A 27,451-nucleotide genomic window follows, 5' to 3' on the forward strand; every position below is an offset into this window, starting at 1 on the left:
TCATCCCCTTCTTTTACCTTTTCTAGATAAGGTTTTTTTATAGCCCAGGCTGCCTTTAAACTCACTGTGTAGCTGAGGGTGAACTGAACTCCTGATCCTCCTACCTCCATCTCTCAAGTGTTGGAGTCACAGGCTTGAGCCACCACACCAAGTACTTCCTGTTATGATAGGTCACAATTGTTTCCTTGTCCTTGTTTAATCTATGAAGGAAGAACTCATAATCTGTCTCTCTTTTTCCTCATCTTCAGATACAGTGGAAAAGGGTGGCCATTTCTTACAAATGAATGAAGTGAGCATTTATCCAGGTTTAACATTGGTAGTCTCATACCCCAAGACACTCCACAGCCCTTGGCAAATTCAAGATAATCACTACCCTGATTGGGACCCTCCTAGTAAACCTCTTAGAGCTGAGTTCTCCTACACTGAAACTAGTAAACCACTTAGAGCTGAGTCCCTTTCTTTCTTTCCATGAAAAATGGAAGGGATCAGGAATGGCAAGGCATGGGGATAACCCAAATTCAAAGTCGTAAGACAAGACTAGATTCCTTCCATCTGCAGAGCTGCTAGCCTAGCATTGGGTCCATGCATGGATTCCAGGAACCCAGATGATGCAGTGTGAGTATGGAAGACTCAAGAAGACACATAGCTGTCCAGGGTTCAAGGAAACCTAAACTTGCCCTCATCTCATGAACATCCCCTTTCAGGAGGCCTGTAGAATTAAGAAGAAATGTTACTGGGGAAGACAGTATTGTGATCCAGCTACTCAGGCCAGATGAAAACTGGCAATCACTTGGATATTTAATGAAGTCTGTGTTCCATGCCTAGGATAAATGGACCCACTGTGCTTTCTCTCCATTTGACTTTGCAGTCTGTAGGAATGCCAGGTTCTGAAGATCCCACCCCAACCTGCTGGGAGCCAGACTGATCCGAGGTTCAGCGACCCTCATGAAAGGGAACGGAATGTTAGTTCTTTGCCCTTGCCCAGGAGCAGACTTGGTAAGGTGCAGTCTAAGGCTTGGGCTTTGAAGGAGTTAAGATTTCAGGTCCTGGGAACCCAGCTTTCCCCTCTGAAGGGCTGTGGTTAGCAGTCCTAACTGTGTCAAGTATTCTGTGTTCTCTTTTAGAGTTTTCTGATTCAGCTGGCTACTGACCTTGGCCATTCTCTTTCTGCAAATAGTATATAAGATGCTGTGCTTCTTAATAGGCCAGCTCAGCTTAATATACAGCTTGTGCGATACCTCCCAACCCCAGCTTTCCCATCTTCTCATCTGGTTATCACACGTAGATCGCTGTCATTGAAGAACAAGCTGCTGATCTAGGTCATCAAACCTCTCCAGTAGCAACTAGAAAGTAAAAGAAATAAAACCTATGATGTGTTCGTAAAACAAAACAAAACCAAAAAACAAAACCAAAAAACTGAGATTTCATCTTCTTCTCCCACTAATATTTCTATTTCCTGCTGCCAACTTGCTCTGTCTGGAAGCAAATAACTACCTGGGAAATGGGGGAGGGGGGGACACCGGGATGGGGGAGGGAGGAGACTCACTGAGGGGCCAGAGAGTGGAGCTGACCAGATCACCTTCAATATTGTCTTCAAGTTTCTTGGTGGGTGCTCTAACTGTTTCTGTGGCATTGCAGCTCTCTTAGGTGAGAGATGGACAGTGCTTTGCTCTGTTTTTCTCTAGTATCCTCTATTACTTCAATTTGTTGTCATCAAAATCTGCCCCAAAACACTGGGCCTAGGAGGAAAGCAAAGGCCAGGGTGCTTGGCTCTTAGGACTAAAAGTTCTCCTATTCCTACACAGTCTAGAAAACTAAGTATTTGCTTTGAAGGTAAACAGTGCAGGGACAGACTTGAAGATCTGGCTCAGACGCACAGTTGTGCTGGCCCAGAGTGGGACTTGCCTCACTCTCTTCTCCAAAATGCAGAGGGTCTCTGAGCCAGGTGGGTCTGTGTAAACCTTCCTTCTGACATAGATCCCTATGGGCCACTGTCACAAGTTTTATTCAATACCTGCTTTGCTTTGTACTGCTGATTATATACCACCAGTATGTCACTCCAGACATTTAGTTTTAGAGACAATTTTATCAGATCCAAAACCAGAAAAGTCGGTTTTATGTACTGTAAATAGAAAGTAGCCATTGAGATAAACTAATCAAAGTGAAACCAAACTACTAAATTCTAACCAGATGCCTGTCAATACTTGGAGTATGTCCCCTGCCTCTGCACATCCCAGGAAGATAAACCCTGCCAGTAGTTTACCTAGCTCCTCTCCAAGTTGGAAGTATTAAGAATGAGGTTTAGAGAATGAATTGCAGACTATAGAAATTCACTGACTTAATACAAGTAACATTCTATAGTTTTGGAAACAAAGGCAGAGGGAAAACCAACTGCTTAATATTTTTATTAGTATTATATTTAATTCAGATTAAGTATCTCCTCTCCTTATTTTAGCTCCCATGAACTTTTTTTTTTTTTTTTCCATGACAGGGTTTCTCTGTATAGCCCTGGCTGTCCTGGAATTCACTCTGTAGACCAGCTTATGGGGGTCGGGGGGATTATTAATTCAATTTTATAGACAAGATTTTGTCACACGGCAAGTGACTTACTTGCCCAAGGACATACGGCAGAAACCGGATGGAAAACACACTGGGTTCTCCTATCATAAATAAGCACGCTGCCTGTTTTCCTCCTACATAAATCATGGTCTATATAAATGATAAATTTATGCAATCCACTTCCACTGTAAAAAGTCCCATAAGTACTCTTGACCCCAGCTCACACCCACTCCATTCCCAAGGTGTGTGTGTGGGGGTGTTGTTATCACTTGGCATATGCAGTTCAGTATTTTGTGGTTTTGTTTGCTGTTCTATATGAATAAGGTGATCCTGTATGTAATCTGCTACTTGCCCTTCAATAGGAAATACATCACTTCCCATCAACACTTGTGTGTGTCATACTGTAAGCCTTGCAGAGTGGGTGATTCGCTCACTGCATCCAATGTCTTGCACAAGGTCAGGGGGACTGGTTTCAGAAGGAATCAGCAGCTCAGACAACAGTTGTCCTGTTGGAAAGAGGCAGCCCCACGATGGGTCTCACCCAGCTTTCTTCTTCTTTGAGGGACTGATATGCCTTTGGAGTGAAACTTTGCTTCCAGTAATCCCTAAACATCTGCTTTTGACCAAGTTATCTAAACTGCTAAACTGGACACACACATGTTAGTGTTGTGACAAGCTTAGGAGGCATTGAGTAATCAACCCCTCAAAAGGCTCAAAATACCTGTGGCCTGACTAGTTCTCATAATCACTGTCATAGGATATGGTTTAAGAGACATCATGGGAATATTAGGGGAGAAATGAAACCCATGAAAATAAACTGGCAACACACACACAGTCAAGAAAACTGAACAAACCTTTTATAATAATCCTGGACTATACTGGATGATCTCATTAGACCTTCAGCATTGCCTGGTGGGAGTGGGTAACTATTAATCACTTCACAAATGAGGAAAAGGGAGGCTCCAATACAGGGAGCCTGGTCACAGGTATTGTCTGAAGTCAGAATCTGAACCCAGGACTCCATGTACCGAGTCACTTTAAGCATCACATTATCTATTGTTTAAAGTATGAAACCCACATACTAGGTAGCATGAGATACATGGTTCTTTCTGATACTGACAGGCAGAAGTCATGTGTGAAGTATTTAAGGCCCTTTCAAAACAGGCCATTGTACCACAAAGCTGGTGACATAACCGAATGGAGAACTCAGTTCTCCATCAAGTGTGGACAAACCAGCCAAGATGTGGTCTGGAAGCCTTCAGAATTTTTACTTTTCAATGTGTCCAGGTAGAAGTTCAGGAGTAATATTTTGTGATGTGAGTATTGTGTGAAATTCAAGTTTCTGTTTATAAATAAAGTTTTGTCGTAAAATAGCCACACGTTTATTTGTGTCCTTCACGGCTTTCACACAGTAGAGAATGTCTGTGGCCCACTGAACACACTGATACTATCTAGCGCACAGTTTGCTGGCCTTGCTATAAAGCAATCTACCAGCTATTTGTTCCTGAATATTTACTAAGTGCCTATGAGAGAAGGTAGCTTCCAGTCTTTTCAAGTGTCTACCTTTGGCATCTTTACAAATGAGCTTAGGGCCGCTGCTGTATTGGATGAGTTTGTGATCGCATGGGTAAACCAAGTCAAGAGCACTGGCTGCTTTTGGAGGATGTGAGCACCGCTGAGGTGAGTTCCCGGCTAGGGATGCAGGCTTGCGGAGGATGTGAGCACCGCTGAGGTGAGTTCCTGGCTAGGGATGCAGCCTGAGTCTTGCTGAGGACTACAGGTTATTATTCTGCATTTATTCTTTGCCTCTTCCTGAGCAGCTGTAAACTCAACAGCCAAAGATGAACCATCTTACATTTAAGGTTTTTTTTTTTTTTTAAATCTTGTAGTTCAAGAATCTTAAAAGCCTTCAAGACGACTTTGGACCCAGGCACCTGCCACTCAGAGTCCAGTGTGAGTCACCAAAGCTCTTGCTTTTCTGTCCTTAGCAAGTTGGGATCAGAAACTCAGAGTCCTGTCGTACCCAGCCAACACTAAGTCTTACCAGAATAACAGTTTTTTCTTTCTTGTTCTCAGCTCACCCCTAGAAAGGGAAGGGGCTGTGCAAACTCTGAAAGACCTGGCACTTTTTTACAGACCGTAATTCTTTGGTCTTTAGCCATTGGATTTGGAAGCCTCTTAAGGTTACTTATCTGTCAAACGGCAAAGCCATGGTGCTGCACTGAGAGCCGACTGCACCATCCCTGCTGCCGGGCAGTGTCTAGCCGAGAGAGAAAGGCAGGCGGCTCCTCTGAAACAGCCCGAGTTACTGTCCCAGCATTCTGCCACACTTGTGTATGCACTGCATCTTATAGCCACAGGTTTAAAACAGCTCAGAGAGCAGACACAGGCACTGAGTTAGACTCAAGTTTACACTGCTTTTCTGAGGAGTATTTGCTGCTATAAAAAGCAAGTCTCAAGTCCATGGCAAGAATAAAGTTTTTACTAAATGTTTATTTTTATGTTCAAGACAAAGCATATACACAATTGAATGTGGAAATAAATAACTAGAAATGCTCTGAAAACTCCTTTATTTGCCCTTCAAATTCATTTAAGTTCGTGAATCTTTTCATGTAAATGAATATGCCAAATATAAAGACTAAGAAAAGAAGAACATCTTAGTACAGAAACATAATCTCTGACTAAGGGTTTAGTTGGCATTATGGTAACAAAAACACACAAGATACAACACTCTTTAGCAGGCTGACTCAAACAGCTATGCTGGAGAAGAAAAAGGCACAGACTGAAGGACAAGGTGAGGAGCAGAGGAAATGGGCTCAGTCACCTGACACTAAATAAGTCAGGAAAAGGGAACACAACCAGTGCTAAATGATCTGCCTTCCTTCAAATGACTTCTTTAAATTAAGATGTATAAACATAGGATATATAAAGATGTTACTCTTGGAAGTGTCTTTGTATATTCCTTCTGTATATAAATCTTTGTATACAATTTCCATGTTCCTTATATATTTCCTATATAACAAACTGAGCCAGGGCCTCCCAATTCCAAGCCCAAGGTTCCTGTGTAGACTCGTGGCCACTTTGGGCCAGAATAGCCAGGAAAGGTCTATTTAAATGTAGTCGTCTTCAACTGGCTCTCCATTGACATCACAGTAGTGGATAAAAATTGCCACTACTCGCTGAAATACGCCCCGCTTCATCTGGCGCATCTCTGAGATCTCCTCTCCGATTGTCTCCATACAGATGTCGGCAGACAACTGTCCTTTCCTTCGAGGAGCATAGATGGTACCTGGGAATGGGAAGAGAGGAGAGTGTCATGGTGATTAGCATCACTTGGCCCAGGAAACACTAGTATATACTAGTGTGTCCTGTTGCTGATGCAAGAATAGCTCATGGAATTTGTCTTCACAATATCAGTTTTATATCAGATCTGATGCCAAGGATAGCAGAGATCATCAAAGTCTCCAGGTAAAAATGATACACCAAGGTGTAAATTATGCATAAATCAAATAGTTTAAAAAATTTACCTCCTTAGAAATATTTGTTTCAAAGCTTTAGCTATAAGTGAACATACAAATATGCTAACACTTCGAAAAAGTATACTAAAAGCATCTCCCAGTTTCTCTATTTAAATCATAATAAGCTACTACGAATTAAAGCAGCACTCCTAACCAACAGGCGAATAACGAGTACTACTGAGCAACCCCGAGATATCATGCCTGTAAATTCTTCAGTGAAGAGCAGTGATTTTCAGGCATGCCAAATGCAGCTCTAGCAACTGGGATTAGGTGTTCGAGGTTAGGCTTGCTACACAGACACTTCAGGCCAAGCTTGGGCTACACACATGAGAATCTGTAGAAACTTCAACAAGCGAAGTTCTAAACAGTTTTATTAAATGGCTCGTGTGCTTTTCAGAGTCCTAAGTTAAATCTCCAGTACATACATACAGAGATACACATACACATACATACATTGTGTGTATACCACAAAAATAGGAAAATATGAAGGAATTCTCATCATGTAGACATATCAGAATCACTGTATAGACATTAGACCCACTGTGCATCTCAAGTAAACATATTAGACCCACTATGTTGCAGTTAAAATATAGTAAAGACCTGTTAAAATATTAAGGGAAACTAAACCAAAGCTCTGCATGATGCCTAACTTATAAACAAGATATTAACTATTTAACATAGTACAGCCAATCCAATCTAGAGAACACAAGTCAAATCAGATTATAATTACTTTCTTCATCATCTTCAAAATCATATCTGGCAAAGCTGTTGGGTTCTGCTGCCCGAAGTGATCGCAGCCAAGGGAAGTCGGAAATCATGGAATATGGCGCTCCATCCACAACACCTGAAATAATCAGACAATTGGGAAAATCCCATTAGTATGTGATGCTGACAGCAGCAAAGTGTGCTTAATTAAGCAGGTACAGCTAGATATAGAGCCTGAGCCAGCTGCCTTCAAAGTTATTTCTAACTGTAACTCTTAATTTTTATTTACCTTTTGTGTGTCAACAGATTCTGATTATTCTAGGGACGGTAAAGACACACAGACACACAATATGTAGCCACACTCTGCCTCTGTCTTGCAGGGATGCCTCTCATGAGGCTGATGACTGCTAAGACCTCTATAGGCCCCGCCCCCGGCATGCCCCCCATCTAGTGCATGGCTCACAATTTAGCCCTATAGTCTAGGTGAGCCTCACCCTCTAACGTGTAGATCTCTCTCCCCCACGGATACTTAGGGTACTTCTTCAGATCTTCTTCAGTCCGAGTGGCCTCCAGGAAGAATTCGTACTTAATGAGCTCTCTGGAGGCAACAGGAAAAAAAGATCAATAGACCATGAGAAAGAATGCCGGGTAGGAAGCACCTGCCTGGACGCCTCCCTCAGGCTTAGACCCTACCAACCATCTCAGGCTTAGACCCTACCAACCATCTCAGTCTTAGACCCTACCAACCATCTCAGGCTTAGACACTACCAACCATCTCAGGCTTAGACCCTACCAACCATCTCAGGCTTAGACCCTACCAACCATCTCAGGCTTAGACCCTACCAACCACCTCAGGCAGGCAGACCCGACAGCTCCAGTCACCCCAACTAGACAATGAGTCTAACCAGGGCTATGATACAGTCTTCATTATCGTTCAAATCATATTAAGGAAGGAAAACAGGAAGTTTCTGAGCAAATGGGTTCTATGTTGAGGATAATTAGTACAATGTTTGTATGATAAAAAAATAAGCCAATTTTCTGAAAAGTGAAGCATCATTTTCAAGACTGTCTGTCATTAACTGGGTTTCTTTTCTATCCTCCATGGCTGAAGAGATAATGTGAAGCATACATGTAGTGTCTAATTCCTCCTCTAAGTTTGAATAAAATGTTTCATGAATTCATGCATGCTTTTAAGTGTGAACTTTTCTTCATCAGTTTTTTTACAACCTCAATGGCAATCATTTAAAATAAAGAACCAGGGTCTGATCTCAGGAAGCAGCACTAGGACTTTGGGGCCCACTGAGCACTTACTGATTGATGTTGGCTATTGTGTCCATCCAATTTCGGATGCGCACCTTGTTCCGCACGTTGGGAGGATTGCTGAACTCATGGATGATGCAGATGTGATAGGGGTAGGGGCCACTGAAGAGCTTCTGCTCCAGAGTTAGCGTGTCTACCTGGAGACGACATCAGAAAAGGTCTGTGAACTAAGATTAAGGCTGAGACACTTGTCTCCAAGACCTTGAAAAGCTTCAATTTGAAACCCCTGGCAGATTTGAAAATCAAGTAACAAGCTCTGTCCCAGAGTACATCCTGCCGTGTTTGGATGAAGACAGCAAATTCTCTACCTGGCAGACTTGGCCATTTCCCCCTCTCCCTAACTGTGTTTAAGGAGCTGTAAAGTCAGAGGGAGCCAATGCAGGCAACTCATCTCCAGCAAGTCCACATCTTCTGAGGATGGTTTTAACTGGTGTCATTACAGGCTGCACTACAGGAGTGAGTGTGGAAAGTCAGTTCTATCAGAACAACTGCTAGTTTTTAAGGGCAGTCTTGTGCCTCCTTGTGGATTCTGCGTACACAGGACATGTTCATGGATGCTTTCCCCTCTTTAGCTCTGTAGTATCTTCTTGCTTTCAGTGGAGCATGAGCTTAACTCCTTTAGAGAAAGGTATACTTCTCAGTGAAAGTCTATTTGTAAGCATGTAACCACTTTTGAGTATTAAGACACTTAAGAATTTGATGAGCTTATTTTAAGGGCCTTAATCACAGAATCCAGAAGATGTTTAATATTTCCTTTTAGCAACAAGCATTAATCCTACATATGCACTTAACTTTTGATAATAATTGCAGTTATACTACTGCTTATGAAATACTAGCAACTGTCCTAGTATATCATATGTTAATTAAAATAGCACAAAACTGTAAGAATAGTTCTAATTTTACATATAAGAAATTGGGAGACAAAAGTTAAAGAACTTGCTTTGTATCAAAGCAGAATGTGAACCAGGAAGTCTGTGATCTGAGCACACATTCTTATAAACAGGCAACTTCTCGCTTGCTGAATGAGTAATGTGTAAATGCTAAAAATATTAAAGATCTAGTAGAAAAGCTTTAAAAAGCAATATTGACAGGACAATATGGCTCGATTATAAAAACTCCACAGATTTTAAAGAATCATTACTGAGAGTTGAACAAATGGACCAAATAAACATCTATTAGCACAACGTGTATCATATCATAAAAAGCAGAGCTTGTTACCTGCTGCATTGGGCGCAGGTAGATGATGCGGTTCCTCTCTGGAGGCATCCTCAGTATTTGGTCTAGTACCTGGTCCATATTTAGTTTCTTGCATTGTGCATAGTCAAATCGGTTTACAATCGGTGCATTTTCTACCTTTAAATGCTTCAGTACCCTGCACCTGGTAGCTACAGAATAAAACAATAAGCTCTATAAATAATTTATATATGAGTGCAAAGCATATTCTGGAAAATAGTAGCAGGGCACTGTGCTTGTAGACACAGCCCTGGTCAGACACAGCAGTTAAGATGCGACAACGTGACTGGAATTCAGAAGAAGAAGAGTTCAGAAGTTTTCTTCAAGGCCCTCCTTGCTTCTATTGTTGCCAGCTAAAGAAGTTAAGTCCTAGATGTTGACCTGCCCAAATAGGAACTGCCCAGGAACTATCTCTTTAATAATGAAGTTTATGGAATGTGACATGACTAGATAGTTAAAGGTCATGCCTGGAAGAATTCACAAATATTACCATGAATTTAATGATCACAATTGAACAGTTAATTTTAATTCCTGCAACAATATAGAAATAGTATCTTGAGAAAAGCACAGAAATCTGTGGCTTCTAAAATCTAGCTATACATTGAGGTACTATGGAAAGCTCTACTGAAAGGTTCAGCCCAGCAGACAGGAAGTCAGTGAAGTGTCTGCTACTCACCACACTTGACTGTACTCAATTACCAACTGCACCCCAGCCTGCATCTTCCTTGGTTTAAATTGCCTAGTTCAACTTCAGAGAGAATTAAACGGATGCAACTATAAAGCCACAGAGCTGAATTGCTCCACTTTTTAAATTCTTCACAAGGGCATCTTCTATAAGATCCTCAACGCAAGCAAGCATCATCACCTTGCAGAGCACTGTACCCTGCAACAAATTCCATGTCTAAGCAGTGCCAGCAGCCTGCCTTCAGGCTCTGTTATGCAGAAAACAAGGGGATTCGATAGAAATAAAGAGAAAAGAGAGAAGACCAGATGGTGATATGGACCTGATCGCTTTGTGCTGTAAAATCAGACACAGCTAAAGAATCATCTAATCTCATTTCGGAACCTCATCTGTCATTGACTTAGCTGTTGTCTAGAGATTGAACTACATATCTAACACCCTGTGTCTTGGGACAAGCTGAACTGGACAGCTTGGTTTCAGGGGGAAAAGTGAACCTGAGGACACATAATCCATCAGTAGGTTATGATGCTGTAGGAGAATCGTGGGGTTAGGCCTAGTAGTAAAGCCAGGGACAAGCTCTAAGAAGTGCTTCCCTGCTGAGAGGAAGGGAGAGCTAACGGAGCCATTTCAGATTCCCAGACACACACAGGAGTCCTGAACAACAAACAGCAGGAACACAAGCCTGCTGTGCACCTTTCAGAGCTCTCTGTTTGTTGGTTGAAATACAACAAACAAAATTCAAAATTTTGCAGCTTGAACTGTTTGACATTCTACAGAATTCCAGAGAGGTCTGATCTGTTCTTTTCCTATTCTCCCAGTTTTATGGTAGGTTTGGAAGGTGCCTTTTAATGGAATTTCTTTGCTTATCATCAGTACCACAGGAAGTGGAAAATATTGCTTTAACAATATTTCTGCAATACTAACATAGCAGAAAGCTGTATCTGCTAGATGTTTCCATGAAAAACAGGTTTTGCTCTGAGGCCCAGGCTGGTACTGGGTTCACAGCAATCCTTCTGCTTCAGCCTCTGAGGTGCTAGCATTACAGGTGTGAGTCATGCCCAGTTGTATAAGGCATCTTCCAGTAATCACACCCCGTACCATGTTGTGTACATACAGGTATATAAATATGAATATACACACACATACCACCACTGCATTTAACAACAAATGCCAAAAGTATAAGACTTAACCAAAATTATGTATACTTTACGTACTTAAGAAAATGAACACACAACATGAAGGAAGGGAATAAGGCAGATCTTGATCTTGAGATTATATACATATTAAAAACACATGATGAATGATCTCCCTGTGTAGCCTTGGCTGGCCTGGAACTTGCTGTGTAGACCAGGCAGGCTTCAAACTCATTGTCTATTTTTGCCTCCAGGTTATTTTGGATCAAAGGTGTATGCCACAACCCCAGCCTAAATTATTTTTTTTAAAGTAGGGATATAAAAATTTTAATTTTAAATAAAAGACCCATTATAAATGGATATATTAAACATGTAAAACTTTAAAATCTCCCCTGGAACAGCCTATATTTGAGACAGACATGTAAAGAAGGACATGGAAGGTATGCAGGAGTGTATTAAATGAGCAGAGATGGTAGAAACAGAACTGTGTGCACGGGCCTGGAGAATGGGCTGGGAGCAGCAACAATGGGCTAGGAACTAAGGATTGATCGAGCATGTAACCAAGCAGAGCAGCAAAGTACCAGGGGCCCAGTTACTCTCCCCCTATACCTTCCCACAGCCTCATTCCCAGAGCTAAGCTGAGGTATAACTGACTGCAACCTCTCCATGCTATGAAGCTGCTCTGCCATGTCAGGGAGGCTACATACAGAAGGATCAAGCAAGCTTCAGCAGGTGGACCCTCACTACGGAATAATTCTGCAAGAACCATACAACAAAGACAAAATTAAAGATAATCCCGGACATTCCTGTGAGAAGTAATGCTGTCACTGCTGTATAGGAGAACTAACTTTCGCTTGCTGGGCACGGCTGAGGTTTGACCCTAGGATGCCATACATATGAAGCAGCAAACTCTCTCCACTGAGCTAACATCTTCAGTTGCTGCACAAACACACTCGCACGCACACACATTTTAATTCTTCTTAAACTTTTAAATTTTGTGATTAGGTCTTATTGTACGGCACAAGTTGACTTTAAACTTGTAATCCTCCAGTCTCCTGGGTGGCTGGAGTTGCAGCCTGCTTCAACTGGTCTGGCCTTAATTCTCTAAAGGTTTCATGATGTTCTTAAGATAATTCAACCCCAGACACATACCATGGATGAACATCATTTTAGGGCAGTCTTTCAGCACAAGATCTGTGATTCCACAATTGGTCATTGTGACTCCAACAAGATTTTTGGACTTTAATACAAGAACCTACAATGGTAAAAGTTTAGAAGTTACGATGGAGTGTACCTTCCCAGTGCTTTGCTTTCTTTAAGGGTAAAAGCTTTCATCGTGGCAACCTGGGGACTGTTAACCAAATTTTCTCTTTAGACTATGGACAGTATAGAAAGACAGAAACTTCAGCTTCTTTGCATGACCTGGGCTGGGCGGTGAGAAATGATGGCTTTCTTTTTTACCTGCACATGGTCATCCTCAATCACAGGATCACTGGTGCTCGTAGACTTATCTGCAGTTCGCTTTCGTTTTATGGCATGGCATGGCTTGATTTTGGCAACTTCTATGAAAGAAAGAATCTGAATTGTATCCTTCTTTGTTTCCTCCCATAGAGCATGCTCAGTCACATATGAAAGCTGTGGCCTAAGTCCCAAATCTCCATTTGTTTGTTGAAAGAGTTAGGTGATGTTTCTAAAAGACTGCTCCAAGCCACAATCACCCCTCCTCCATTAACTATCCCACCCTGCGTGCAACTCCCAAATCTTATCCATGTTCTTCGCTTTAGCCTGTGACTCAACCCACTATAGATACCTTGGGAATTAAAAACTCATTACTTCCCTACTACAACAGCTTCCCAATGGCTGCTGCTTAGTGAGTATGTGTCAATCCTGACACTGGAGTAAGTTCCTCACTATACCTCACAGGTATTGTATTAGTCCATTCTGTGGGCCTTAAGTGTCTCCATTACCTATGTCTCAAGCCAGTCATCATTCTAGCTGGGTTTTTTTTCCCCATTAAAACATTTTTATTGACTCTTAGAGGATTTCTTACATGTATAAACATCTTTTGATCATTTACCACCCCAACACTCTTCCTCCAACTTCTCCTACACCCAACCCTTACCCCTCCCAAACTCATAACCGTCTTTCTTCTTTTTTTTTATTAGATATTTTCTTTATTTACATGTCATATGATTTCTCCTTTCCCAGTTTCCCCTCCAACAAACAAACAAACAAAAACAACAAGAACAAACCCCTGTTGCTTCCCCCCTCCCCATGCTTGTCACCCCACCTTCTCCCACTTATTGGCCCAGGCCTTCCCCTACACTGGGGCACAGAACCTTCTAGCTGTTTTTGCTCAGAACACCTTTTGTGCTTTCAGGTTTGAAAGGTGTCCCATCTTGGCCGTAGTCAATCATCATTTGGTTCTAAGAAATTGGTCTGGACCTCCAACTTGTATGCATTGTTCTGTATTTCCCCATATGCCTATCTCCATATTGAAAGTAAAAGTTGAACCTTAGAGGGAACAACTGTTCTTCCAGTGTCAGCCACTAGAATCACAATGAACACCGACTGAGAAGGCTGGCTCCCAGCACTGCAGGTCCTGAGCTCTCCACTCCCCGTGTCCTGCGCTGCTCTATGTGCTTTCCTTGTATTAGCTCACGGAACTCTTACAACAGCACTGCACTATAAGTTATTTTTAAATTCTATCATCAAACATACTAAGAAACTGAGTCATGGGAAGGAAGGTAAACTAGCTTGCCGAGATGTTAAGTGCATACCAAGAGCCAATCCACTCAAAACGGTTCTAGTCACTAGGTTACCAGGCCTACAATATTTTCCAGAGAGGCTTAACCTCAATTTTATTTTACAAAATGTTATAATTTAATTATAAGAACAAATAGAATTTCACTTAATATCAAGGTCTAAACATAAATCCACATAATCTATTAAATCTATTAAGATGTTGAAAATCTTCTCCTTTTTGATAGATAATAGTATGCCAGCAATGTGCATGCCAAGCAAATACAACCCTGATGCCAATTTATTAACCATCACTCCTATAGGTACAGATCTTACAACTAGTCAGCGTGCTATTTTTAACCTACTATATTTTTCTTAGTTGAAAACTGCTAAATTCTATTATTCTAAACATCTGAAAGTAAATATTTTGTTGAAGGCAAAATGAGAGGTAGCTTTATTTATCCAACAGTATCTTGAAGAAACTTCTGGCAAAACCTGTTTCCATGACCAAAAGCCAGCTAAAGGCTTTATAGCACCACCAAGATTCACGACCTCTTAGAACTCCTCACACCATCATTAAAGTGCAAACCAACCAAAGAGGCCCGCTTTAATCACCCAGCAGCCAACTACTACGGTTTTCAGCCTTCTCCTTTTATGATCCGACCTCAAACTTCTCACCTTCCTGAACTGCTCTCTCCCTCCCTTTGCTGCCTGTAACAGTGTTCTGGTTATGCTGCCTGCTCTCCACTGAACTAGATAGATCTGTGTTTTCTAGAAAAAGCTATAAAATGAAGCAACAGTTTATTTGTAGATGATTTTGAGCTAATGTTTCCACACGTCCAAGGAAAAGGGAGTTTCGTATGCCTGTTACTATTCCTTCATGTCTTCCTTCCTGTTGGGACCACTTCTAATGATCCTGTACACTCTCTAGCATCAACATACCTTATGGAGGCTACACTCACTAAAGTTCACATCATCCATTCGGCCTCACGCTCTGCATAAGACATAGTGCAAGAGACTGGGAAGAGAAGGGAAGCAAACACTGTCGCTGTTGTGTGCGGCCCCTGCTCTACTGTGCAGACAACAAAACGCAGCATCACAGGGGTGGGGGATACAGACGCTCCAGAAAAGGAGCAGACCAGCTCAGAGCACCAAGGACAGAGCCCAGCAACCATGAGAACGATTTTAATAAATGTTACTCTTTCACAACCACATCAGGTGTTCTGTCATATTTGTTTCATAAATAAAATACTTTTAGAAAGTACTTATTTCTTTTCTTCCCAGAAAAACTTCTTAAAAGTAAACTAGACATTTGCATGATGTTTTAAAAATATTCAGAACTAATTTATGCACAAAAAATGATAAATAGAAAAATAACAATGAGGAAAACAGAGGAAAATGTTAAAGTAAAACTTTTCTTGTTTTTATCCAGGGAATTATTTAACCTCTGAAAAAGTCAGGCCATGTGACAGATGAAAATAAAACAGAAAAAGGAATAAGAAAAACCCAAGCCAAAAGAAATAAAAATAAAAATAAAAGAACCTCAAAGAGCAGCAATTAATATAAATGATTCATGTTGAAAAAAAGTTCTCAAGTCAACTGAAAAACTTCAGTGTAACTGGACTTGTACAGGTTAAGTCTTGCACTTAGAAATAATAAATAATAAATAATAGTTTTTAAATAGGACTCAGTGTTGGAAAGATATTTTCATCAAAAAACCTAAAGTTATTATAAACTCTGACATAACTAAAGAGGACATAAACAGAGGCATTTACTAAAATGAGAAGCTGAGACCGTTTCTCTAAAGCATACAAGGGCAGAGCTTTTATAGAGTAAGGAAAGCTTGTACATTCGACTACACAGAGCCAAAACCCAGGCAACTAAAGTCTCCTGGTAGGTACAGGGCTGAGGTTTAGAATCAGGATGATAAAGAAGTTGAATGTTGGTGTCAGGTGCAAGTGTGACTATTCTTAATGCCACTAAGCTAGCTGCAAACTTCAAAATGGTCATGCTAGCTATATACTCTTTTCTGTATGTTCTTTAAGACTAGCATAAAGCATCTAAAACTCAAGATGAGAAAAGCATTTTTATTATATAACAGATCAGAGTTTAAAGAGCACACTGTATCTTCATATAGAACTTGTTTTATATGAATTTATCTCACTAGGACTATCTGCACATAGGTTAAGTCTTGCACTTAGAAAGCTTACTTTTGTGAGCGTAATGCCTCATAAATTCAGAGTATTTAGTGCATGAAAAAGCAGGCCATGCCTCTGTTGTGGGACTGGTTTTAAGATTTTAAAGTTGAGATGCTTAGAGAAAATTAAAATCCATTACTATCTGCTGGTATATATTAGTAATCTAATAAAAGCGAGAGGGATCCTCTTAGAACAGAAATATAAATGAAGTGTGTGTATGTGCATGTGTGCACCTTTGCCCAAATAACCTGAGGGAAACTACCTACTTACCTGCTTATCTCCTGCTAAACCTAGCTGGGAGCAAAACAGATTTCAGAAAAACACAAAAACAAAAACCAATCACTAAAACCCAGAGGCAGGCCTGGTAACGCACAGAAAGCTTTGGACGCCCAGCTACCCCAGGCTCCTCCCTTCCCCTAGCACTGTCAGTCAGTCAGCATGGGGTGAACCAGCCCCCCATGCCTGTGCAGGCTCAGGCATCAGAATCACAACTGCATTCAGAGCAAATACACACGCTTTAACTTTTCTTAAAGGTGAAGTGATTCTCAATTTTCTGGATTCACAGTGTTTTACATCTGCTTCCATCAAAACACTTTTTAAAAATTATTTAAAAGTTTCTATGATCCATACAACTCCCAAATAGAATATCATTTACCATAAATTAGCTTTTTATAAGGAAACTCATGAAACAAGCTTGGGCCATTCTCCAGCCCTGCCCTGCCCTGCCCTGCTGATCCTGGGAGCATTGCCATACCTGACTCAGATATCAGCGGTACATGGGACAGTCTGCTCCTGGCCCTGGTTAGGGGCCTCCGAGGGTAGTCTTCATTAGACTGCACGGCACAACTCTCAGGCTGGGAGCTCCCCCTCCTGTCCTCACCTGTAGCCCCACAGCCACTCCCATTAGTCCTCTCATCATGTGCTGGGCCTGAAGACCCCCCTTGTGGCAGAGTCCTAAAGGAAAAGGCGGATCTCGTACCATCCGCGCCATTCACAACACAGGCTCTGCTGGTCGAAGGACGCTCCTCATCAGAACACCTGCCAGTTCTCCTTTGAGAAGACTCCTGGGGCCTGAGACAGCAGCATCTGGGGCAGACAGAGCTCTCTGCGTCTCCCTCCTCCATGGCCTCAGAGTCCTCTGACCCACCAGGGGAACAGACACACTGCCTGGATACATCCACTTCAGGAGGGCTAGGCTCGGAAGAGCCACCGCTGGTCACCGTCCTTACAAAGTCCGGGCTCTGGGAAGCAGTGCTGGGTGAGCTGGAGTTTCCCACTGTGCTGGCAGCTGTGCTGCTGCTGCAGCTGGGATAAACATCCTTGGATTTTTTCTTTTCAGAAACATCTCTAGCAGCTTTCATGTCAGCTTTGATCTGTTCACTGGTGACCTGACAGCCTTTCTCACAGCTGCTCTCCTCCAGGGTAAACTGCTTCTCCTGGCCCATCTGATGGGAGTTGTTGTACCGCTTTCGAAGTGGAGTCTTGCCTTTTCCACTTACTGCTTACAGAAAAAGGAAAATGGCCAGAGGAAAAGAACATTTCAGTACAAATTCTGGACAAAAGGCAAGAGTACATCTGGAACAGGAGACCAGAGACCGAACTGCCTCCTTCACTGCTCTGCACCCATCTCTTGTGCTTCCCTCCAGCTTGCCACTCAAGCCTCCATGAGCTGACTTGAAACTAACTTCCCTTCCCGGCCCCTCTACCCTCACCCCGCACCCAGCCCCAGTGTCTTCCTCAATACAGGCCTGCCTCAGCATCTAAAGGCCTGGGGTGCTTTGCAGTCCCTTGCTGTGCCCCACCCTCAGGCCTCAAACACTGTGACCTAAGTGTTCTACCTGACTTCAACTGGACTAAAGGCTCTTAGGGGCAGCCAGAACCCGACTGACCCTTCACAGCACCAACAAGGCACAGCAAGGCTCAATGAATACAGACAGAATAAGCAAAGAAGGCTGGCTTCTGGCCAGCACAGATTTTAGTCGCCCGATTTAGAAATTGAATTTTCTAGGAAAAAGTATAAGTTAGTCAGCTGGCCCCGTTCTTCCTACATTGTATTTTCCTTGACGCTTCTTTCCAGTCACAGTATATTATCTGAACTTTAAAAAGAGTGAACTAAATATTGAATAATTAGCCAGTGGTTAGTAAATTACTTTAAGTCCAAAAAAACCTGACCTTTCAAAAATAAAGATTATATACGATTCAGGCACAGTGCTGTGTACTGAACATCCAAACAATTAAGGAGTAAAGAGGAAAAGAGCACCTAGTTCAGAAAAAGTAAAAAGATTTTGAATGAAGTACTTTTGCTAAAAGTAGTGAGCACACAGTTCTGAGAACTGAGGAAAAGCTGGATAACGAAGAACTGTGAACCTAAGAGAGAGAAGAACTATAGTTTCTTAGTAAGGCAAATAGAATAAGCTGTTGCCTGGGATGAAAGGGAAGCCAGGATTATTTAAACAAACAAACAAACAAACAAAAATCCCACATTTTAGAGAGCTACAGCTCGATGGCAGAGTGCTTGCCTTGCATGCTGAACATCCAGATCTAAAACCTTAGCACCAGCAAAAACCCCACATAAACAAAGGGAAACCCGCTTTCCTGTGCTTCAGGACTCCCTCGACTACTGCAGCAGCCACAGATCCAGACTACAAGTGGATAGATGATAGGCTGTTGAGTGACCACTGACATCGGATACTGAGGCCCACTGAGGGACTCCTCATGCTCACTGCCCTCCCACACCTCTCTGCCGTACTCCCCCGCACCAGTACAGCCCACTCTCTTGCTGAGCCTTCTGCCTTCCTTGCTTCCTAGCACATGTCAGATGTGTATGCTGCACAGTAGGTTAAGCTGCAGTGCACACATCACAGAGACCAAGTGGAACAGTTCTGAAACTGCCCACTGTAGGCCAGAGTCGGGCATCCTCTCACCTGCCGTTTCCCTGGACTGTCCAGAGTCTCCAGTCTTTTCTTCCCGTTCTGAGTAACGCCGGGCACCATTCTTAGGAATCCAGACTTCTTGGAGTTCTAGACTGTCTTCTTCATCATCGCTCTCTGAATCGTGATCAGCAATTGGTGTTGGTTTCACCACGCGTTGTAGGCCACTAGGTCCTAAAACAAAAAGCTCAAGACTATGAATATTCTTTGCTCAGAAAACCTCTCACAGAAAGTACTATTTCAGAGATATGGGGTCACAGGGATGCTTTTGGCAGGGCAGCGTCTGCCACTTATTGTAGTCAAACAAATACTCAGGTAAGATTCTGTGACAGTATTTTAACAAGCTAAGTCATTATGACAACATTACGACTAGGATGACCAGATGATTAAAACATCTGTCCCAACTTCACTATTTCAGAAAGCATAATAGGCCATCCTAATATAACCAAAGTAACAGTTGCAGTATTTTAAAGACTAATGTACACAGTTTCCCAATTTTGCAAATACATAGGCCAAAGCACAGAAGACAAGTCTCAGAATGCATGGAGTGGGGAGTGCGGGTCTAACGAGGACCTCGCGTTGCCCTTTGGTAGTGGATGGGTGCCTGCGGCAAGCACGCAGTGGCACGGCTGCAGACCTTCTGCTCTTCTGACCTGATCCTGACAAGTGACTGGCATTAGTACGACTAAGAAAATGCAGGCTGCAAAGAATCCGGTCTGTCCTGCCCCGTCACACTGTATAAGCCTGGCAAGTGGACACCCAGGAAGTCTGCTGGGTAAGTAACTGCATCTTGCAACGAGGTACCGTGACAGCTAATCAGGAAGGAGGGTGCTGCATTCGAACCTCCCATCAGAAAGCAAAGAGTTGGTCGAGGTCATTTAAAGGCCTATGGCACTATCCTGCCACTGGAGTCAGAGACTGGGCTTTGGTCTACACTAACCCAATCAGCCCCGGCCTTGCTCCTCTTCCCCTCTGAAATGAGGTCAGAATGCAAGCACATTTTTATTTTTTTTAATTTAAGTTAAAAAAAAAAAAGTTTTGGGGCCTTTCATAAATGGACATTTACTCACATCATTTTCATACCTCTCTCCCGACCTCTCACATTTATGACTTCTAGTTATGCAAACACACACACATACATACACATACGCACACACACACAGCTTGCTGTGTACACTGAATACTGCTCATACAAACAGAAACATACTTAATGGGGTTATTTCTCTCAACTATCTAAGTGCTCTCTTTATCTACATCCATACCTGAGACAATGAAATAAGAAAAAGCAGTTGTTGGCTGCAGCTACAAAGAAAAGATAAAACAAAACCAAAGGAAACAATCACTGAAGACACAGAGGCGTAAGACAGACCAGCAATGAGTTCTAGCAATTCCCAATCAACAGCAGACAGCACAGCAGAGCTTGTTCTCAGCACTCCTGTTCACCACTGTACTCAGGCCTAAGGTCCTAAAGGATGGATGTACAAAGACTGGCACGATTACCTGCTTGTTCCTCGTCAGCATCCATAGGAAGAACTCCCTGATTGTGAGCTGGCATACCACTTCCACTCTCGGCTACTAGTTCTCCATCTTCCTGGACCATGTCTTCCATGTCATTCAATGCTTAAATAAAAATAAAGTGAAAACTAAAGAAAACACAAAGATCTACAATGCATGCAAGATTGTGGCAATGCTAAGGACAGAATACCCTGTCACTGTGAGGCCTGCTTTTACAGGAGCAGCTTGTAACTGCTTCAGTAGAGAGACAAAGAAGAGGCCAGCTAATCAAAAGGAAAGGAAATAAAAAAGGATTTCCACCAACCAATGTAAGAAAAAGGCAGGAGAAAAGTCACAAAAAGTCAGTTGAGACAAAAGACCATGTTCATCCCTGAAGGGGATAGCTGGATGATGTCTCCATTAAGGTATTTGCTTGATGATGACAATGATCATCGTCTTCTTATGAACAATGAGCCTTGTGGTAGCAGCTGCCCTATCCAGGCTATACTGAGCATACAATCTCAAATTCTACCTTTCTTAGAGATGTTCTTGGGGTTAGACTGTCATCTATTGATTAATACATAGCAAAAATCATTACTTGACTATGTACAGTTTATAATACTTTAATGCCATTTAAGTGCTGGATGTTCTTCAGTGTTTACTATACCTTGTGTGTATCCATGATGAGAATATGTGGTTTTAATCTCACATTATTCCAAAGGATAAGTCCCACGAACTCTTTAAGAGCAATAAGCTTCAACTTACAACCAATAATAATAGCTGATTTCATCAGATGTTTACAAAATTAAGTGTAAAATCTCTCAAGACAATATGCAAGATATTTAATCTAACAATATCATACTTCACAAAAAATCTTTGGCTGATCTCAGTTTGAGTCAGAACAATACCAGTATTGAATACAATAATGAAATTTTGCAACAAAGGTAATCTCTCCTGTCTGTTGAGTTGGGGGCACACTGTTCCACGGCCCTCTATCACCACGACTGCGCCTCTGCTGAGCTGGGGGCACACTGTTCCACTGCCCTCTATCACCACGACTGCGCCTCTGCTGAGCTGGGGGCACACTGTTCCACGGCCCTCTATCACCATGACTGCGCCTCTGCTGAGCTGGGGGCACACTGTTCCACGGCCCTCTATCACCACGACTGTGCCTCTGCTGAGCTGGGGGCACACTGTTCCACGGCCCTCTATCACCACGACTGCGCCTCTGCTGAGCTGGGGGCACACTGTTCCACGGCCCTCTATCACCACGACTGTGCTTACAGGCTTTGCAGAGTTCTGCACTAAAGCTGCAAGAACTTCCCAGAGATAAGTTTTGTCTTCCCAGTCTGTGTTTCTATGGTGCCTGGACCTGTACATGGCATGACTCTGGACATGGCAAACAGACTCCATGCAGTTCACATGCTCTTATCTCATCTTTACCACCTGCTGGCTCTACACTTCCTTATATCTCTTATAGTTTGGGTCAAGAGACTGATTTGACGCTAAGCTTATAGTATCTATGAATCTGTATATGAAAATAAAAAAGCTTGGAGCCATCTGTGGCCTCATTTACATAAAAAAGTGGAAAGTTTAACGTTAGAGAAAGATCTAGAGCTCAATATAGAGTTGGCACTAATGATGCTGTTCTAAGGGAAAATGAATACTATGGAGAGGAGAGGAGGAAGGGAGGGCAGGGGAGAGGAAGAAACTGAGGAGGAATGCTAAATGAGGTCAAGGGAAGAGTAGGAGATGGTTACAGACCCCAAGAGAAAGGATCCTATCAAATATAGCTGAGCTGTCAGATGACCACCAGGCTTCAGAGTCAGCCTGGTGACTTTGCTGAGACAAAAAGAAAAGTGTATAGGTGACTGTCTGGTCACGACATCTATGTTCATAAGATGCCTTCAATTACAAGTCTTCCCACAGGAACAGGACACCCTATTTCTTAAGTTACAATGTCTACCGGAGTAGACAAAAGAAAGATAGAGATGGCTACAGGAATAATGTTTCTAGTTTTGAGAAATGAACTGAGAAAACAGTTGGTAAGGAAAGCGGCTCAGCCCCTCCTTTCTCATCAGAATGGCACGTAGAAGGAACTTCTCGGCACATGGGCTGACATACAGCGGATGGCCAGTGACTATTAAAGCATCGGGCAGGTAATTACAGAGCTGAAACTTTATCAATTGGAATTAGCACACAGCCTTTCTCTGCTGCACAGCACAGCTGGGAAGGTTCACAGTTTGGGAACCGTCCATGACTACAGCTGATGCTCACGCTCATTTCTTTCTCATTTCAGTAGTTTGAGAGGCTTTGCCAGACCTCAGAGTTAAATTAGGCTCCAATTCTACCAATGTACCCTAATCCCCAGGATCTACCAGCCCTTCCCACTCTCTGAATTCTCTTAGAGATTCTGTGTGTGTAGACAAGCTCAAACAAGAAAGACAGGACCAGCCAAACCAAAGCAAAATTCACTTGTCTCTGGAGCTTATGAAAGATCTGGGTTACCATCGGCTGCAAACTGTGCCTCTCCTTGTTGTAGGTCTTGACGAAAGTCATTATCGTCATCCGAATCATCTGGGTGGTGGTGATTGTTGTCATGGATGTTGGCGTTGTTATTTGGAGCATTATTGTCATTGTCATTGTTGGAATTCTGGTTGCTGACAAGCGCAGAGGAAACCCCAATTCCAGTTCCTGCACTCAGACCAACTCGAGCACAGCCCTAGGCAAACACACCATGTGCCTATTAATTTGGGATACTACACATAATACCTCATTAGTAACCTTTCATCTCATCTTTACATAAGGGCTAGTATTTAAAAGTATAACAAGAAATATTTTAAAATATATATAAAAGGATCGTTCAACGCTTACAACATTTCAAGCAATAAAGCATTACTAGCCGGATTTGTAAGCATCAGGTGCATACTGGGAGAGATCTGTGTGACAGTACACAATCAGTAAGTGGTTTAGCTGGGAACTGGAAACAGGTTCTGTGATCTCAAGTCCTAGCTTTTCCAGTTCTAACAAACTGTCAACAATGAGAACAGAGCCATAGCAGCACAGAGCACTGTGTGTAAGGCAGCTGTAAATTATGTTTTATTCAAGTGGGCAACCTTGGATAGACAACTTAATAGAAGATGGTAGCAAAGTAAAGCATTCCCAAAGTAAACACCTACTACTGAGACTGGAGTTCCTGCTGACTAGTTTCTAAGTACTTTAGGAGAAGCCTCTGTCCTAAGGCAGATCTGAAGCTTCACCTTCATCTTACCCTTAATTTACAAAAAGGAGGCAGCACCCTTGTTTTTCCTTTCCCTTCTCTGAAGAGCCCTTAATTACTATTGACTGATAATAACAAGAGTCTACCCATTATTATAAACAGTATAACATTCACTGAAGATGGAGCTTTTAAAAAGTCACAACTATATAACGACACAAAGGCACATTTATTAAGAAGAAATAAACATCAGACTGTTTTCCTTTCTTTCATGTATCAGAAGAGCCTGAAAAGAACACAATACAAAACCTTCTCTCAGCTGACATTTACCTTGGGTGGCTCACGAAACATCTGGTCCAGCGAAATAAACTCCAGGCTGGGCAGTAATTCAACAAACTGGCCAAAAGAATCCAGCTTCAAAGCATGGCACCGCACGAGGTTGATATCAACCAGTCGCATCCACCTAGAGTGGTCTGTTGAAAGTGACAGAATGCACTCGAGTAACTGATGAAGTTTTGCTGCAGATCACAAAAGACTTTCCTTCCGATCCTTTCTCTCTGAGTAACTTTTCCTTATTTCCTGGTCTTTAAGGCTTGATGACGCCCTACTATGATGCTTCCAGAGTTAACTTTACTGTGAGAAATACATGGCACAGGAAACACTGAGGTGAAACTAAGGTGGCCCTGAGTAAATGTCATCTCTTCATCAGCCTACATGCCTTTAAGCAACAGGACACTGGGTAAAGCAAGCATGGCACATTCACTTAGTCGAACAGATGCACCTACTTTGACAGAATGAGAACTATATGCTTGCTGAGATGGATAGCTCTCCCGAACATACTTAGTATGAAAAATAAGGCACAAAGGACAGTGTACACACAGGAAGATCTGTCTGTCTATAAATTACTTTAAATGCTATAAATGTATAGGATGTAATATGCACAAAGTAATTTGTCCAGAAGAATATATAAGAAACTGTTGATGATGGTTACCTTGAGAAGAGGAGACTTTTCATTTTGTACCTTTCTGCACTGTCTGAAATTTATCAAGTGCATGTATTACTTTAATTTAAGTGTTAACAGGAGTTCTGAATGATGGGATTATAAGCCAGTTTTTGTTTTCTTCTTTATACTCTTCTGTATTTAAGAAAAACAAACCAAAAACCCAATAAATGTTATTTTTTAAAGTGATCTATTCCTGCTATATACTAAAACTCCTAATTTCCAATAACATGTGGGCCACTGCTAGGTGAGGTATAGCCACTGTGGCACACCATCTCAGAAGAGGCTCGAAAGCACTGAACAGTCCTGCGAGCGGCTCTGCAATGAGGTGCAGATCGTGGCAATTGCTCTGACAGCAGAGGCCACAGGCTCAGTAAGAAGTGCAAGGGTCTTTGTGGTTAAAGTAGGCATCACAAGAAACTCCTCCTCAAATTGCTAATCCACTTAAAGCCTTGTGAGCACAGACAGTTAAAAGGCTATCAACAGCATTACTCTTTCAGAGAAGATGAATTTGTGCCATAAAGAAACATCAAGTACGGAATTCACTTGTATACATGATAGGGGTAGGCAGGAGAGGATGAGACCAAATGGGACTTCTAGTCAATAAAAGCTTTCACTTCAGAAGTCACGTAAGGAAGAGTTTAGAAATATGTCCGTACTTCGTCTTTCCAGATGATGTGCCATCTTGAAGGTAATTCTCAAGGAAACAATAGTCTAGGTTCTGGGCTGTGACTCTTATCTTCTGTGGAAAGATGTGCATGTGAAGACCAGGGCGCTGAAATCTCGAACTGGGGCAGTGCAAACTTCTATGCTAAGAGCTATAAAAACTAAAGGAGAGTTCCAGCTCACTGAATAATGGTTCTCAGAACTTTTACCAACAATCCACATAAGATATTATATATATAAAATATCTATATTAGGAATATAATCATATCACATAAAAAGACATTATTTCACTGCCAAAAAACATAGTGGTATTTCTAAGTTTACAGTACCTGAGATCCAATTGTATGGGTTATGTAGATGAGGACAGTTATAAATTGCCAGATATTTGATACAGGAAAAAACTTCATTGACTGCCTTCATTCCTATATCGGTAATGATACCAGGATTTTCTACCACATCAGCCAAACCATACTTCACCAAATCTGCATTCGCCATTCTACCTGGAAAGAAATCAATGTCAAAGAAAGTCTCAGTGTCAGGGAGTGTTGCCAACTCTGTATCTTATCCTTCCATGTGATTAAACTGTTCTACCAATGGTTGTCATCAGGCTAACTTCAGATTTAAAGTCAGTTCGGAATATATGGTAGACTTCTCACACAAATAAGAATTTGTGTTAATAACAGGGACAGCTAATAGGACATAAGTAATAGTCAACTGTTTAGAAAGAAGAAAAAGTATGACTGAGAGATATATTGGTTCATACAACTAGGAAACTTTAATTTTATCTTTTAAAAAGATAATCAAACCATAAAAATGAAAGTCTCTCATACATAACATATATGTTGATGTGGCCATGGGAAACTAAAATCAGATTTCACTATAGAGCCTACAGCATAGGTGATAGGTGTCCACCTGTCCCCTGAACTGGATTCAAACTCAGTCACATTCCACTGGTCAGGTCACAATCTTAGGAGAGGGTCAGGGGAGGGAGGGAAGATATGTAAATCATCCTAAATCATGTCACTGGGAACCTCTTCATCTCTTACATATCAACATTCTCTCTCCCATATGGCCAGTCCTCACTCTCTGGGACAGTCACTTAGACACAAAGGCTCTGTGCGGGATCATCTGTTTACTCCAACTGTATCTCAGTATGTAGGGTGGTATTGGGAACCTAAGTACCACATACAGCCTATATTCTAGATTCCTTGAAAGCAACTAAACGACCCTACAAAGAAAACTCAGTTGCTCTTCAAGAAACTGTCTTGAGCAACAGAGCAATGTGTATCTTTAGCTTGAAATATGTGCTAGCCTATCAATGCACTCCAAGCACTACCACATTTACTTTCCACATAGTTCACTTTCCATTACTACCCAACATTAGTATTTACTGGTATTTCTTGCAGAAGTCAGCTTACACCATTCTAAACATCAACCTCCTCACTACTTTTTGGACTTGAAGACGCGTTTTCCCTTATGATGAGTGAATCATTGTACTGACTCTCTTTACTAGGTGTTGTCTACATAAATGCTCCACTGTAAAAGGACAAATGCATGGCCAGCCTTTAATGCAGCAGCCCATCCCTGCTGCTGAGGCCTTCTGCTGGCTGTAATTCTTAACATCCTGATGACAGCAGGAGTTCATTTCTGTTCCTTTTTTTTTCTCTTCTTACAGGGCAGCTAAAGGTAAAAACCACTACTTACTGAATGCCTCAAGTATTAAAGACTGCTATAAATGTATTTATGGTTTTGCTGTTATTTTGTTTCCACCCTGGCCAGCTTCCCACAAAGCTCTGAGAGAACAAATGCATGTGAACAAAGACTCATTCTCCAAGTGTTCCTCCGGTCCCTAGTCCCAGCCATCTTTATTTCTAGATCATAGCAGCAGCTTTTTAGTACTCATTGCTCCGATCTGCTAGAGGACAAAGGTGATGTTTATATTTAGCTATTTTGCAGACACAATAAGTGACTTGAGTTCCACAAGAGGATCCCATTCCTTCACCTTCCTGCTTCAAGATATGAATTACTAAGATGGCAGATGAAATGAAGAAGCA

The 27,451-nt window shown here is 42.0% G+C and overlaps 2 protein-coding genes across 11 annotated transcripts in view; one reads left to right on the forward strand and one right to left on the reverse strand.

Moving 5' to 3' along the window:
* Htr4 (5-hydroxytryptamine receptor 4) overlaps positions 1-3,517 on the forward strand; it is a 190,100-nt gene extending 186,583 nt beyond the window's left edge. Inside the window, exon 8 of the transcript XR_004117336.1 lies at positions 869-3,517. The gene's annotated coding sequence lies outside the window, so the exon portion shown is untranslated. The remainder of the gene's footprint in view (positions 1-868) is intronic.
* Positions 3,518-5,112: 1,595 nt separating this feature from the next.
* The window catches only part of Fbxo38 (F-box protein 38), a 45,872-nt gene continuing 23,533 nt past the window's right edge, over positions 5,113-27,451 (reverse strand). For 4 of the 10 annotated variants that reach the window (XM_031365836.1, XM_031365839.1, XM_031365838.1 and 1 more), the window contains 13 exons: positions 25,727-25,897; positions 24,062-24,204; positions 23,023-23,236; positions 20,521-20,640; positions 19,015-19,194; positions 16,845-17,591; positions 12,612-12,712; positions 12,303-12,405; positions 9,321-9,487; positions 8,094-8,239; positions 7,277-7,380; positions 6,808-6,921; positions 5,113-5,848 (listed from right to left, as the gene is read on the reverse strand). In XM_031365836.1, coding sequence (XP_031221696.1) covers positions 5,670-5,848; positions 6,808-6,921; positions 7,277-7,380; positions 8,094-8,239; positions 9,321-9,487; positions 12,303-12,405; positions 12,612-12,712; positions 16,845-17,591; positions 19,015-19,194; positions 20,521-20,640; positions 23,023-23,236; positions 24,062-24,204; positions 25,727-25,897 — 2,489 coding nt within the window. In that variant the 3' untranslated portion in view covers positions 5,113-5,669. Of the gene's footprint in view, positions 5,849-6,807; positions 6,922-7,276; positions 7,381-8,093; positions 8,240-9,320; positions 9,488-12,302; positions 12,406-12,611; positions 12,713-16,844; positions 17,592-19,014; positions 19,195-20,520; positions 20,641-23,022; positions 23,237-24,061; positions 24,205-24,722; positions 24,867-25,726; positions 25,898-27,451 lie in introns of all 10 variants that reach the window. The other 6 variants (XM_031365844.1, XM_031365845.1, XM_031365841.1 and 3 more) reach the window with 4 other exon arrangements.

Source organism: Mastomys coucha, unplaced genomic scaffold (genome assembly GCF_008632895.1).
Source record: "Mastomys coucha isolate ucsf_1 unplaced genomic scaffold, UCSF_Mcou_1 pScaffold13, whole genome shotgun sequence".
NCBI lineage: Eukaryota > Metazoa > Chordata > Mammalia > Rodentia > Muridae > Mastomys > Mastomys coucha.